This window comes from Dendrobium catenatum, unplaced genomic scaffold (genome assembly GCF_001605985.2).
Source record: "Dendrobium catenatum unplaced genomic scaffold, ASM160598v2 fragScaff_scaffold_1369, whole genome shotgun sequence".
Lineage (NCBI taxonomy): Eukaryota > Viridiplantae > Streptophyta > Magnoliopsida > Asparagales > Orchidaceae > Dendrobium > Dendrobium catenatum.
Window position 1 is genome coordinate 492400 of NW_021319831.1, and position 16046 is coordinate 508445.

The following is a 16046-nucleotide window of genomic DNA, read 5'->3' on the forward strand; positions in this document are numbered from 1 at the left end:
CAGCCTCCAAAAAGAGAAGAAAAGCACATTTAAAATTCCTTGGAAAAGATAATTTTGCCATACAAGTTGGGAACAAAACAAAGGATAATGATTGGGAATAAAAAAACATGGGAAATGAAGTCCACAAATATTATGGAAACCTAGGAGAATAACAAGAAAGTTCAAAGTTGTCAATTCTAAAGTATGACATCAGGTAATGCAAATATGAGGTGTGGAAGGCTCATTTGCTACTCAAATTATTACAAGAGAAAAATTAATTGGAAATCATAGATTAAGATAAGCATAAGCAAAGAAAAATCAAAGATGGATGCGAAATATCAAGGATCATAGTGTACTGGAACATAAAAATCTTGAAGAGATTGTATATATCTATCTTAAAATTTTAGCTACTTGTGTTCAATTTAGATGGCTACTTGGATATTCTAGTACCCCAACTGCACATGAATTAAATTTATCTCTCTAATGAGAACCTTCTAAATATGAAATAAAACAGTCACAGTTCAAAGTTACAGTCAATGCATTTCTATTAAATAAGAAATCAAAATACCAAGAAAATATATTTCATATAAATAAGTTATATGGTGGCGTGCATTCCATTAGTTCACTTAACTAAACTTGCAAAGAGCGAAACTAAAAAAGAAAAGCACATATATTCATATGCATAGCATATAGTTACATGGTATAATATCCATTGATATATATACATATGGGATGGAGCTTTCTTCTCCCAAGATGACAATTATCATTCTCCACCAAATTTGATTTTGATATTGTGACCATGAAATGCAATTATTTGAACACCAATAGGATGCAACAAAATACCCGTAATAGATGTCAACAATTGTATAATAACATATTGTGATTTCAAAGTGGAGAGATTTTCAAATGGCTTGGAATCAACTACATGGTATTGCCCAAACAAGGCTCTGGCTGGCATGATCAACAATTAAAAGAGTTATTTTGACATCTCATAGAATCCATAAACATATAGGCCAACATGATATAAATGGTCTAATTTTATTAAACCTGTCATAGATGATCTTGGATAAGTCAGAAACAGGTATTGTTGCCGCTCAAGATCGTTAACAGCCTCTAGTTCGATAGAATAAGTATTTCCATTATTGAGACGCATGCTAATAGCTCCAGTATCATTAGTATGCTCTCTTTTGCATCCAATCACTTCAAAAAATACTCTTGAGTCACCATGCTCCTACATTCCACAGTTTCACAAGTAATTTATATAAAAATCAAATTTTTTAGAAGGTAAGATGAAATTTTATCCTAAAAGTCATTCTACTAAAAAAACCTGCAACAAGCATACCAAAATTTAACCGTGCTAAATATTTAGGGTCATATCACCACCCAATTTCATTTAAAAAACAAATGGAATTAATGGTTTAAACATGCCTCAAATATAAAAATGAAGAACAAGATTCAGAAGGAAAATCTCACAGATTGTGAAGTGTGCTAGGAGAGTCCACGGTAGATGTTTATGGAAAAAGTGACATCGAAGTAAATGGTGGCTGTGCTAAGACCGGTGGTGAGTGCCTTGTAGGCAACATCGCTGACTCCTTTCATCGCTGCATTCATCTGCTGGTTTCTCGCTTTTATCGACCGTACTCAGCACGGGGCTTTGTAGAGCATAATAGAGGTTAGGAAACCTAGATGGATAATTACGAATAGGAATAATAGGGCCTAAAATGTGGGTCTAAATGGGTAGTGTTTTGAGACCTTTTAAAGACGTCAGCCCTTTGAGAAGGCCTGCAAGCCCACATACTGGAACTTCCAAAGCCATAAAATTAACATGCAGATCCTTAATTGCTTTAAATATTTTTACCTTTTAAAAATTTAAAAATACATGAAAATTTTTAATTATATATTATTTTAACACATTTAAATAATTTTTAACTAAATTAAGTCTTATATTATTAATTTTTTTTTTAAATTGATGAAATATGAGAGATTTTAACTATAAATATTTTTTTACTCTATAATTTTAAAATAACGCATATTACGTTTTTGGATATTTATCTTTTAGTTCTTTAATTTCTTCTTTTTTTTTTCTTCAATCTCATTATTTTCAAGCAGCATATGATTATTAAAAAAAAATGATTATTAACAAAGATAGGCTAAATTCATCATCATGACTAATGTTTAATGTCCTATAATTACTAAAACTTATATTTGATTCTTATCATATGCATAATAATAACTAAATGCAAAGATGTTTTCTTATACTTTAAGATAATAACCATAAAAAACTTGTCATATTTTAATTAAAATGTTTTGCTATCAACTGATTAAAATCCAATACTCATTTGCTAGACAACTAATTACATTGAATTCAAATCATATAATTTTATATTTAACTATATTAGAAGTTTATTTTATAACACTGTTTGTGATCAACGCTTATAAATAAAGATTTATCAATCGATGATAAATATCATACAATCTTATTATTGGTGTCGAAACTATAGCTAAGATTCTCCTTATAATATATTTTTGTCCTTGATTACATCTATAGCAAGGACATTTGGTGTCATATGAGATTAATTATATTTTTTGTAAATCAATTTATGTAAAGAATATGTAGAACCTAATCTCCAGATATGATCTTATTGTCTTTATGCATAACATTAAATACAACACTTAAGATTAAACATTCGTTTGAGATAATTTTTCTACAACAACTTTAAGAGAAGCTATTTTCTCCAAACTATTTTATAATCACTTTTATAAAATTTTAAAGTCATCCCTAACGAATTCTAAGTTCTATATATTTTTATATTCAAATTTAAAATAAAAAAAACTATATTATTCAATAAAAAAGCTTTCAACAAGTAAAATAAAAAAGCATTTTCCAGCATTCGGCATTTCCAAACTCGGTTCCAACGTGCAATTGGGTCACAACACGGGGAAATTTTGAAAATGAGAAACGAATCCGGATCCAACAGTGTTATAGTGTCCGTTCAGCCGAGAAAAAAAAAATCTGTATCTCTCTCACCAGTCGTGGAAAGCCAAGTAATCGACGCAGAAGGAAAGAAGATGCGAGATCTATTCGGATCGGCTCGGTGTTCTTTCTCCCCCCCCTCGAATCCCGCAGGAAACGATGGCCGCGGCCCTGGCAGCCGCATTGTGGAAGGGATCAAATAGCGTTTGAAGAAAATGAAGATGGGGTTGGGCCTAAGGTTAGGTTTATCACCCAAAGTCTCTGCATCCCCCAATGCTCTTTCTCCGGAGGAGACAAATGATGATTCCTCTCCGATTCGGTGGAGAAAGCCAAGTAATCGACGCAGAATAAGAAAAGAAGATGTGAGATCTATTTGGATTGGTTCGGCATTCTTTCTCTCTCCGCTCGAATCCCACAGGAAACGATGGCGGCGGCCCTGGCAGCCGCATTTTGGAAAGGATGAGATCGCGTTTGAGAAAATCGAAGATGGGGTTGGGCCTAGGGTTATGTTTATCACCCAAAGTATCTGCATCCCCCAATGCTCTTTCTCCGATGGAGACCAACGATGATGCCTCTCCGATCCGGTGGAGAAAGGGCGAGCTAATTCGCTGCGGCGCCTTTGGCCATGTCTACATGGGGATGAATCTAGATTCTGGGTAGCTTCTCGCTGTAAAGCAGGTCTACTCTTTTATCTCCAGTGCTTATTTTAATTTTGATAAAGATTTATTTCTACGGCTAAGGTGACAGCTGCTTCATTTTCGATTTTGCAGGTTTTGCTCGGGACTAGCAATGCCTCCAAGGAGAAGGTCCATGTTAGATTCTTTCCTTACTTTTTTCTTCAAAAAATGAAATATAACCCTGGTGTTGGTCTTTCCTGAACCTTTGATCCCGTCTTCCGCCTTAACATCTTTCCTTATGTTTGCAGGCTCATATATGGGAATTTGAAGAAGAGGTGAAGCTTCTCAAGAACCTATCACATCTGAATATTGTCGTAAGTTATCTCCTTCTTATCTCTGTTTTGATTTAATTAGTCCTTTTCCCTGTACTTAAAGTCAAAATTACATCTCTTATTTGATGTATTTCCTTCAGAGAGATATTTGGGAACTGGGAGGGAAGAAGATACCTTAAATATATTATTAGAGTTTGTAGCGGGTGGTTCTGTTTCATCACTGCTAGGAAAATTTGGGTCATTCCCTGAAGTTGTATGTGCCATAGTTGCATGTTTGGTTCACATAACTGATAAGTGATAACTAATTGCTAATCCTATTCGGGACCTCTTATGTTTTAAGCAGGTTATAAAAATGTATATCAAGCAGCTATGGCATGGACTGGAATATCATCATAAGAATGGAATTATTCACAGAGATATAAATGTCTATTTACATGGTCTTCTTAGATTATATCTTTGATTTCATTTTACATGTTTAAATGATGGAGTTTTTTCCCAAATCCAGGGTGCAAATTTTCTTGTTGATAATAAAGGATGCATCAAACTTGCAGATTTTGGCGCATCTAAACAAGTGACCAAGCTGGTAAAATAATGCTAGAGGAAACTCTGGCCTCCTCCATCTTCCTATGGACTTATATTCCTTTGTTTTGTTTCTCATTTATAAATCTAATGCTTAAATCTGATTTTACAATGCTATAGCAAGATCTGGGAGCTTGTCTTGATATTGAGTTAGTTAAATAATAACTTTTAAGCAACTTCTATATCATTTAGGTTAACGATGTCATATTCTGGTCGAGTGATATAACTTGTAATTTTTTTTGGGGGGGAAATATAAGTATTAATTAGTGCTCTTGGCCATTGCTATTTAACATGTGTTAATAGAACCATTGAGGGGTATTTATTCTGTTGGAGGCTACTATCTCACTAGAAAATTAAGAAATTTACCTTTGATTTATACATTTTTTTTCGGAATTATCATTATTATTTGATTTATTTATAATGTGAAATTTTCTTTAGGCAACAATGACAGCAGTGAAGTCAATGAATGACACATCTTAATGATGGCTCCAGAAGTAATTCTTCAACATGGCATACCTTGTAAGGATATAAAAGCCCTATGCATGCTCTTTTTCTTTCACATGATTAGGAAAGTACAAAGTAATTGATTGTTAATATGATGTGCCTCTTTTATCTTAAACTTATTCTATTTTCTATTGTCTAGTGATTTGAAAATAGACTTATCATGCATATTTGCATTCAAATCTTACATATGCATGCCAATGTAAATTGTCATTTTTATGTAGAAGGTAATTATATATGTAACATCCAAATATTGCATATTAACAAAACTAATACCCCGCTCCCTCCCTTTCAACAAAATCTCAAATAACACAATAAAATCCTAACCCATATTTTTTCTCTTTAGTTAAATTCTTAATGAGTTGATTGTGGCATGCACGTATGAATGATTTTGATACTTTATTTTTTAGATGTAAATTAATTGTGTGCAATTTAAGAACGATCTTATATTTATATTTATATGTATATTTTTATGTGTGTGTAACATTCAGATCTTGCATATTACTAAAACTAATATCTAACTACCTTCATTTCACCCAAATCTTCAAGAAAGAAATAAAATTGCAAATAATTTTTCTCACTTTCATCAAATTCTCAAATTTGATCATAGCAGGTACAAATACATAGGTCTAAAAGTTCATTTTTTGATGAGATATCATGTATGTAACTAAGAAAAGTCTTCGCTTTAATCAAATTATCAACAAGTTGGTTATGACACGTATAAATACATGAGTTTGATATTTTATTTTTTAGGTAGGATATCATATCTGTAAATAAGAAAGATCTAAGTTATAATACTATTATTTTTTTCAAAAATTAAAATGATGTGTTCATTTGCATTGTAATATGTGAATGTATGCAAAGTAGATTTAAGCAATGATGGTGTACTTGACAACATTAATGGATTGCTTAATTTTTGTGAATAAATTTGTTTGGACAATTCAGTTGTCACAACCAACCAATTGAGCTCAAAAAAATTTGGCGACATTATTGTAAGACAAATTACAATTTGCAACTACCATATAACTATAAAATCACAATATATATTTACATGAGAGCAGCCACAACCTTGTTAATCAATGTAGTTTATTCAGTAATGTGAAACAAAATGTAATTATTATGCATTCAAATTTAAAAAAAAAGCTATTAACTCGGAAGCACAACAAATTTATAATATAATACCTATGCTACTAATCCCAATGCAATAGATAATACTAAGGTTCACTTCTTAAGACAGCCCAACTAATATTTTTAAAAACAATAGTAGAAATGTGCAGGAATTTGCTCATAATATTTTAGTAATAAGGTATTCTTATAAACTTAAATAGTATGGTTGTGGGGATTATGCAAGAATTCTAAAAGACACGATTAAATTAAAGCTCATAGTTGTGAAGGATTTTATGCATAAGTGCAAATGCTGTGTTTTTTGGTATTTGTCATTAATGTCCAAATTTAGAACACTGTGATGCTCATAGTGATAAATTTAAAAACTTTTTTCTCAATGATTAGATAGAACATGGGCCTTATAGGGTACCTTCAAGATTTTGTAATTTCTACTAAGGGTGACCTGGTTGGAAATATAAGGAAAGTAGACTACCAAATTTTTCACATAATACAGCTTCATGCTTTATTCTAAATTTTGGCAAATTTAAGTCTAGTCAGCCATAAAATTGCAATAATCAGGAGTTAGACTTGTTAGTCTTAAAAATGGCTCGAAATATAATGGAGATCCTCTTTTTATTAGATCACTGTACACATATTCATCATTAAATAAGAAATACCCCAATAACATTAATGTTCTCCTAATTTTGATGCTTTACACCAAATGAGATTAAATTACGCCCATTGATCATAAGGGAGTTTATAAACTCACATATATGGACTTTGTTGATCCCATAATTGGATCCATCAATCTCTGAAAGGGTTGTTAAAATATAGAGATTGACAATGTGATAATAATACAAAGATATTTATCAATCCAAAAGAGACATGTAGGGAAATTGATTAAGTGACTCTCTTGATAACTAAAGATCCACAATAAGTAAATAAATTTTCTCTCTTTGTTGTTGTCAAAGTTGAGATCTGCAGGAAATAGATGAGCACCTCTTTCTTACTATGATTATCAAAGGAGATATGATTTTAAAATGGATGAATGGCTCCTCAGTTAATCCTAAAGCACCAAATCCAGCAGATTTTCTCCCTCAAGCTTTTTGATGGGGGCTAAGGATCAAGTGGTCATAGGTAGGAATGCATAAAAGCTATAATTTTGGCTAGCCGTTAGCTTTTTTAATTTGGTTTATAACTACTTGGTAGGAAGCAAAAAATCATAGAAAAGTAAACAAATAGCTTAAAGAGACTAAAATCTAATCAGATGCATTGTCGTGAATTCACAAGGAGGAAATCAAAACGGTTGATAATTTGGGTAACAGATAGATGCAGATTAAATAGGACTAAAATGTTTATTAAGAATTTGTTATTTAAGTATGTCAATAAACTAAATGATTGACATTTGCTAATAATATAATATTAGATCGTTGTAAGTGATACAAACAACTTTGAGGAGTTATGTAGTCATGAATGGTTTTGTTTTATCCAACTTTAACTAGTTGTACTAGTTGGCTTCAGGTTAAGAACATCAGTGAAAGAAGCATGGTCCAATTCCCTGATGGATATATGTGTTTCTTGCTAGATTAGTTTACGATGGAGAAGTTCTAGATTATGGTTTGATGGATACAAGAATGCTATTGAAGAGATGGTTGATTGGGATGGACTTCATGCTCGAAAGAAGCACAAGTGTGCTCCCAGCTTTTCCAGATTGTTAAAAAATTGTATCTTGCAAGATGAAAGATTTATGAAAGAAGTTCTAGGGAATTGCAACATTCCAATGTCAAAGGGGGCTAGCATTATATGGAAGGCAACTCTAGATCGGTTTTCATTAAAGAAATTTGCCTAGAAAAAGTAGCTTTCTTTGTATGAAATAAAGTTTTGTTATTTTGAGTAACCATTTTTATCAGATAGGCCAAGAGTGGGTGGTTTATGGGTGTGGGGTACCGTCATCTAAGAAATATAAAATGTAATTGCACTTCATCCACAACTATAATGTTCCAAAAGTCCGTATTTTTGGGCATTTGGAAAGGGTTTCAACTTGTTAGGCAGAAAAGACTCAATGTTAATCAATCCACCTCTTAGTAGGCTTGGTAGTTTGATATTGATACTCATTTCTATCCTTACATGCACAAGAAACTGAGGGAGAACTAAATGGAATAAATCAACCTCCAGGTCAAGCGATGTCTTTATCGCTTGTATCAGTCCAGGGAAAGTTTAATTTGCAGGGAATATCTTGAGCAATAGAGCAATTTATGTGAAGATTTTTTGGATCCTTGAAGATTAGAGATTAGGTTTATTCATACAACTGGTCATTGTATTGTGGTAAGTAACCATTGTTTGTTGTACTGACTTGGTTTTCTTATCTGACATGTGCAATTAGTTTATGTTTTAACTAAAAGTTTATCATAATCTAGAAGTTCATGACATTTTATCTTCATATTGAAACTCCAGATCTAATATCATTTATGTTCAAAATTAAGGTTCTACTAACCCTGACGCAAAATTGGAGTTTCATGTATCCATAATTTGAGTATAAAATGTAAGAAGGTAAAGCTTTAAAAGCATATCTGTTGAAATGAGAAATAATTAAACCGCATGTGTCTGTTTATACTTGGAGATGACCTTTACAATTTAGTTTATAATTTCTACGTAGTTTGGAATCCGTTGTTGCTACAATTTTTTTTCCTTTTGACTGTTTCCTTTGCTTGAATTGTTGTCAGCGAAGCATTCTGATTTTTAATTTGAAACTTTGATGTAATATGTATTTATGATGTGAAACGTACATTCAAAGATGATTTTTTTATTGAGTTTGCACGCTTAATTTTTAGAGCACAATAACTATATCTTTGCATTGATTTTGAATGACAAAATAAAACATGAGCGGCAAAACAAGCTTAATTGAATTCTTTTGTTAAAATACCAAAGCATGCTAAAGTTTTCTTCTCTTGACTCTAAATTTAATTGAATTCCATTTTCACCTATTGAGTAGTGACTCACCCATGTTGTGGGATACTTTTCAGGAGGATCTAGTAAAGGATAGATGATGGATAGACCTCCCCTCACGTACCGTCGTAGGGAGACGACGGACGACAGGTTTTGTTTTGTTATTTTGATGTTTTGAATAGAAGGATTAGAGATGAAAAGTAAGAACATGATTTTTGGACACCCTTCTACATTTTGTAAACTTAATGTTGAATCTTTATGTTGATGTGTTTGAATGGAAGAAATGAAAGTTTTTATTTGGAGACTCATTAGTCGCTCTTTCATTATGTTTGATTCATGTTTAGAGACATGTTAATTGAGTAATGTGAAGTTTTTTTATTAATTTTGACAGTCCGACTTTCGCTCCCGCCTCGCACTTGCGAGCTAACCGGGCCGGGTCATGACAGATAACAGGAAAAAATAGTATATGTTAACCTACAGAGGCATATATCAGAGGAATACTCATTAAACATGTCTAGCAGAATGCCAAGTTGTGTTCCAAAAGTCTGACCAAACCATCTTATTAGTAATTGATAACTAGAAATTTAATAGTCATCAACTATAGGACTCTAGCAGCTAGCCTGCTTCCTTGATTTGAACTCTTAGTTTCTTAGTGGCAAAATCATCCATTTTAACTCATCAATCCAAAAATTTTGCCACACAACTGTATAAATTACGCAACAAAATGTACTAAAATTGAACTTGCACAGTTAATTATTGATGTAGAACGAGGAGGAGGCTTTGCTAGGGAGAGGATCTCCTCTCCAAAAATCTGACAGCAGGCCTAGGCGAGGCCTTGGGAAATTTCAGCCTTGATGGTGGAGAGAAAAAACTGAGAAGAATCTCAAATTTCGATACCAAACTGATGTATTGCTCAAAATCTGAGAAGAATCTCAGATTTCTCTCTAGAAAATAGAGGAAACAAGCCACCAAAGACCCTTATAGAAAACTGAAATTAGCTTCAGGTTCTTTTATTCAAAACCTGAGAGAAAATTCAGGTTTCAGGAATTAGGAAAAGGTGTTCGGGAGGAACAATGGACTTCACATTCATGTGTGGATTGGTTGCCTGAGAAACGTGGGAAGAGGCTTGGAAAAGGTTTCAGATTTTGGAACCAAAATTTGTTTCCAAAAGCTGCTGAGAAGGGGGAAAGTTATTTCCCAGCTGTCACGTGGAGTTAGGAAATAAATGAGTCCATGGGGGCCTAGGGAACATTCGGCCAGCAAAGGAGGAAAATTGAAGGAATTCAAATAACTGATTCCGTGATTTGAATTAGGAAAATAATAGGGAATAAATTCCAGTAAGCCAGCGAATTGATTTGGGGGCAATAATAGGGAATAAGGCTTAGGAAATTTAAATCATTTCCTAAAACAAAGTGGGGGTTTTAGGAAATAATTTTAAAACCAAACAAGAGGGAACCGGTGGCATTAAGGGACATGGGAGGGATTTAATGATACTATTTAAGGCTTCTTAATTGGGTTTTAGGAATTAGGAAAGTAATAACCCAATCCAATTTAAATTTGAAATTCAAATAGAAGTCATTTAAAACTTTCCAAAATGGAATGACAAATTAGGAAAGATTTCAAATTTCAAATTAGTGGAATTTGAAAATTTGAAAACCGCCCAAAATTAAATCACCCAAATTAAGTTTGAATTACACCATGAATGAGATTCAATACTTTCCTAAAATAGCTTTCTAATTTAGGAAATCATTTGAAATTCAAAATTCGAATTTTAAAAGATGAAAATAATTTCCTAAAGGGTGGCCGACGGTGGAGGAGCTAACGGGGGAAGGTGGCCGGCGGCCAAGAGGGGGTGGGATCGGGTGAAGGTGGCTGGCGGCTAAGGGGAAAATTTTGTGGAGCTTGGTATGGAGGGTTGGCCGAGGGGTTGAGAGGGGAAGAGGAAGAAATATGAAAACGACGACGGGGAGAGATAAGAAGGAAGAAAATAAAACAAAGATAAAACGAAAGCTAGAAAATAAGAACCGCGAGCCTCGGACTCTTCCGAAGACTGACGGGTGATCCGTTGCCCTTCTCCAAGGGACTTCAAATCACGAGCCTGGACCCATGCTGCGGCTGGTGACATCTTCGATTCCTTCCCATAAGAATCTCACTCTCATTCTCTCCCAAGAAGAACACAAAAGTGGAAAACACAAAAATTTTCATATCAACTTCACCACCCTATTACAATAGCTTAAGGCCCTATATATAGGCCACATCATGAGAAAATAAAAAAAATTACAAAAATGCCCCTTGGGCTACAACACTCAAATAAATTAACCTAGGGGTAAAAAAGGAAATAACATAAAATAGAAACTAAAATGCATAAAATAATTCATAAATGACAACTTAAATCAGAGCCGTCGATTTACGACGCTTCCTGTGATAGATGCGCCAAATTTTCGTGTCGATGTCCGCATCAATTATATTCCTAAAGAAATTAATCAGATGATAATATAAAGTTTTAACTTGATTACAAGAAAGGGGATAAACTTGAATGCTTATCTAAAAAATTATTAGTATATAGAAGTTTTTAAAATAGAGATAACTTCTCAGTTTCATTCTTCTTAGAATTGATGATAGAAGGAATTTTTTGAGGCATCTAGTCTCTAGTATAAATCTTGCTAATGTGATGATGTTAGCAAATAAAAGTCATGCAAATATTTTATTGATCAACTTGGGACTTTTGGAGCAGAATGCGAGTATAGAATAGAAAAAAATGAAACCTCGTAAGATTTGAAGCTCTTTGATGCTAAGGAAGCAGCTTGCAAGATCAATAGCCGAAGCATTATCACCTTGGTTTGCATGCATATATATTAAATTTCATAGTTCCATTGTATCTGAGAAAATAGTCTTATATATTCGGGTTTACTGTTAAAGTTAATCTCAATTTTGCTCTCAGTAAGCAACCTAATCCCACCTTGATTAAAATGCACATATAACATTTACAAAATTACCAAAAATAAATCTAAGGTTGGGAGTTTACCTAGTTGATTCAAGAAAAAAAGAAGAATCAGACGGAGGACGTCTTCAAAAAACTTTTTATTAATGAACCATCTCTCTCTTGGCCGTAGAACTTCCACAAGTGGTCTGTATTCTCTATGACCTCTCAGTTGTCTAACAACTCCAACTCTTGCCTAGCTTGCATCACCTACTCTTACAAAACTCTCTCTCTCTCTCTCTGTCTCTCTCTCTCTCTCATTCCTCAATTTATCTCGACTACGAATAAGAACGACACTCCATTCAATTGAGATCCTCGGGAGTCAATTGGGTTTGTTTGTTGAATCTTGCAATTTCACAGATACCTGTTGTGTTAAACAATTCCAACTTCTCACGCTTATATGTCAGCTTTTACTTGTTTCTCCGTGAAGGGTCCCATCCATGTTCAAGGATAAGAAACCTGTATGGAAATTGATTTATGTAACTCAATTGGTAGTTTGCAAAGCTTTGATAATGAAGTATGTCGTTTCTCTTTTTTTAATGGTTGAAATTCAATCCATATTGAAGCGTGAAGCAGACTACACTTTCTATAATGACTAATGAACATTGTAAGAGGTAATGTGCGTAGCTTTTAACATTGCTTTTAGTTTGTATGGTTTTCAGCACATCTTTTTTTTGTTACTGTTACTCATTGCTTTCAACTGTGAATGCTTGATGAACTTTCTTTGGGTATTATCAAAGTTTTTTGGTACTTTGTTGCTACTCTTTGTTTTCGTTGTTTGTTGTATGTTTTGCATTTGTAAACTTGATGGAGTGAATTATTCAGATATTGATGTTGTTTTGTGTTATTTCTGTAGGCAATGTATGAAGGTATTCTTGTAGACATACCATTTGCGACATTCTTCCTCAACAAATTGAAACAAAAGGTTGAAGATCTCTTTAGTCGGACAATTTTACCATTTCATCTCTTTTTCATAGGTTGTTTGTCTTGAAATATGTTGGAAATGAAGGTATTCCTTCTTGTCTGCATGCAAAATTTTTAAGTATTTTTTTAATTTTCTTAACTACTCATTTTTAAGAGTTGAATGAACATTTAAGCAAATTATCGCATCTTGCTCTTGTATAATTATGTTCTTCTCTAGTCTCACTGATGCAAACATCAATATAGGAATTAGTTTATTGATTTTGGCATAGCTTTTAGGATTAGATGTCAAATTAAAGATAAACCCTCGAGTTTTTATGTGGGATTCGGACCAAGAACACTAGAAGGGTAATGCAGAAGTTCTTAACATTCAATTCGATGTGGCCAAGTGTGATAAGTTGGATATTTGGTAAAACAATAAATATAAAGTGAGAAATGATCATATTAAATATATGATGGGAGCAGCCTGTAGTTAAAATAATATGTGAAAATAGGCCTGTAATTTGAATGTGTACACCACAAAGAAGAACATAAACCTACGAAATAGCTGTCTAGACATGATGTTGAAGCATTTGTGAAGGAAAATCTGACTACCAAATATGACTTATTAGTGGTGTCAAATAAGTCCAACTTCTCATGTAGCATTAAACAATAATGAATGGGGGAGAATTTACAAAGCTAGCCATAACTAGTTGGGATAAAGATAGTGGTTATGACTAGAATTCATCAGTAGTTATCGTTCTAATTTTGAACTTCATTTTCATTTTTTTGTTAGTCCACAGTCGTTCAAAAGAATTTGTGAAGAATTGGCTTAGAGCCTCATATAACAAACGCTCAACAGAAATAAGTGGATAACTAGAATTCATAAGGTTGATCGCCAACGGTTGGGATAGGGCAAATTATGATGATGATGATCCCTAATCTTGAAGATTTTCTTGGAATATGGTGGATAAGATGGAAAGGAAACTTGTTTTGGACAAGTGTGGGTAGCTATAATGCACAAATACGGGCATATCACGAAACGGATATGAGACACATCAATTATTGAATTATAGAACACAGATACGGTTTGGGCATGATATTATTTTTTTATATCTTAAAAATATTGTATATAAATTGAATAAGCAAACTTTAAGAATAAATGAAAAAATAATAAGTCAGTTAACTAGGATTTGTATTTTAATTGATTAATAATAGGATGTCTATAGTCAGGCGTCATACATCAAGGCATCGAGAGGAGAGATGATAATATTGTTGAGAGTCGAGCTTTGATGTTGTGCGATGGGCATGGGGAATTCGACATCAATGTCAAGACTGTGTAGATCATTAAGATCTAGATGGCGTCAATCATTGATGAGATGTCGTTGGACATATATGAGATGTCGAGATGGTGTGGGGACGTGATTGTTGTTGTAAAAATTGCTTAAGTTGAGCGTCAATGTAAGGTGTCATGAAACTTTGATATTGAGATGATTTTGAAATGGTGAGGTAAAATCGGTCTTTGTTGCGAAACCATAGTCCTAACCCATATCATAACCCTTGCTGTTGCTAAAATGAAGAGTTTGTTAGCTGTTAATTATAGTTTTTTTTTGTGTATTCTCATTGTTATCTTATCTTAGACATCTTTAGTAAATCCTACACCCTTAAGCATCCTATAACAAATACCTATGCATGATCTACAATTTGTTCCAACGTCATGAGAAACTGTACTGATAATCTCCGATGAAATTTGTTGTTCTTTCATCCAACAATGATACTTTGTTTGTTGGTTTGACCTTCCACATTCGGATGACTCATGTATGTCACCTAAAAACCTCCAGTGAATCTCTCCTAATTTCTTAAATTATTACTGTCTGAAGGACATGTTTATCAAACCTAAAGGATTTGATGAACTATTTACAAATTTTATGTCAGGAGTTCTACATTTTATTAATGGTTGATAACTACATTAACCATTTAAGGACTAAAATCTTATTAACTGATGTTATTGAAGGTGTGTTGATATGGTTCTCTAAATTGGTTTGGGCGGGGTGATGATGACCACACGTTTGCTGTAAGTTTAGCAACACATTAGTTCTTGATCCTATCGATGTGGAGGATAAATGGGTAGGTTACTGTTAGGATTCCAAAATTTTTTGGGAAAGCATGTTTGCTTTAATGAGGAGCATATTTTACGGTAAGTTAAATGTGGCAGCAGAATTGTTGCTGTATGGAGGATAAACTGGTAGGTTATTGTTAGGACCAAAATTTTTTGAGAAAACATGTTTGCTTTAATGAGGAGCATATTTTATGTTAAGCTAAATGCAGCAGCAGAATCGCATGGAACAACTCCCCAACCCAAAATTTTTTTTTCTGAGAAAAACATTATTCTTTTCAAGCATTTTATATCTTATAAATTTCATCCTCATTTTTTATTGACCGAGATTTAAAATAAATTTAAACTAATTAAAAAAGATGCTGAGCTAATTTAACTCACAATCATTCGAAAATGTGTTAGGATCCTTCTAAAATGATGCTATCTGAGGGTTTCTTATCTTTACAATTTTACTATAAGTATGTACCGATTAGGATGCATTCTTAGTAAGAGTGCTGAATTGTTTTCACTTGGGTAATTAAAAATCGTTAGGTTCATGATTAAGCATATAGTTAGATTGTTTATAATGCATACTGTTTCATTTTTGTTAACTAATGAAGTTTCTGTCATATTAGACACAACTTTCTGAATGACTTGCCTTCACTCGATCCCGAATTGTATCGCCATCTTCTCTTTCTAAAGGTGATTTTTTTTAAATGATCTCTTTATTCTTTTTTTTTTTTCATTTTCTCTGAACATGTTTAACTCCTCAAGTCCGTCACTAGCAGCAATTTATATGCTATTAGTTAGACACTGCATTTTACGTTTAATGAATTCATGTTATGTGTTGAGAAGCAACATCCTGGAAACTATTTTTTGTGCTTCTACATCATACTTGCATTTTTTCCGATAATGCTTAATTTCATTTTTTACTGATCTCTGCAATGTTTTTTTTCACAAATTTTTGATAAGTGTTGCACAGGGAGAGAGAGAGAGAGTTGAATATCTGCATTTGCATTAAAATGAAATAAAACTAGTT

At 33.1% G+C, this 16046-nt stretch overlaps 1 protein-coding gene across 1 annotated transcript; it reads left to right on the forward strand.

Annotated features, from left to right (window-relative positions):
• Positions 1-2890: 2890 nt before the first annotated feature.
• On the forward strand, positions 2891-13121 carry LOC110094039 (mitogen-activated protein kinase kinase kinase NPK1-like). The gene is given in 8 exon segments (XM_028699698.1): positions 2891-3631; positions 3724-3765; positions 3879-3944; positions 4246-4326; positions 4408-4485; positions 4920-5000; positions 9110-9182; positions 12869-13121. Coding segments are annotated over 6 exon segments (528 nt in total). The 5' UTR covers positions 2891-3412; the 3' UTR covers positions 4962-5000; positions 9110-9182; positions 12869-13121.
• The last annotated feature ends 2925 nt before the right edge of the window (positions 13122-16046 follow it).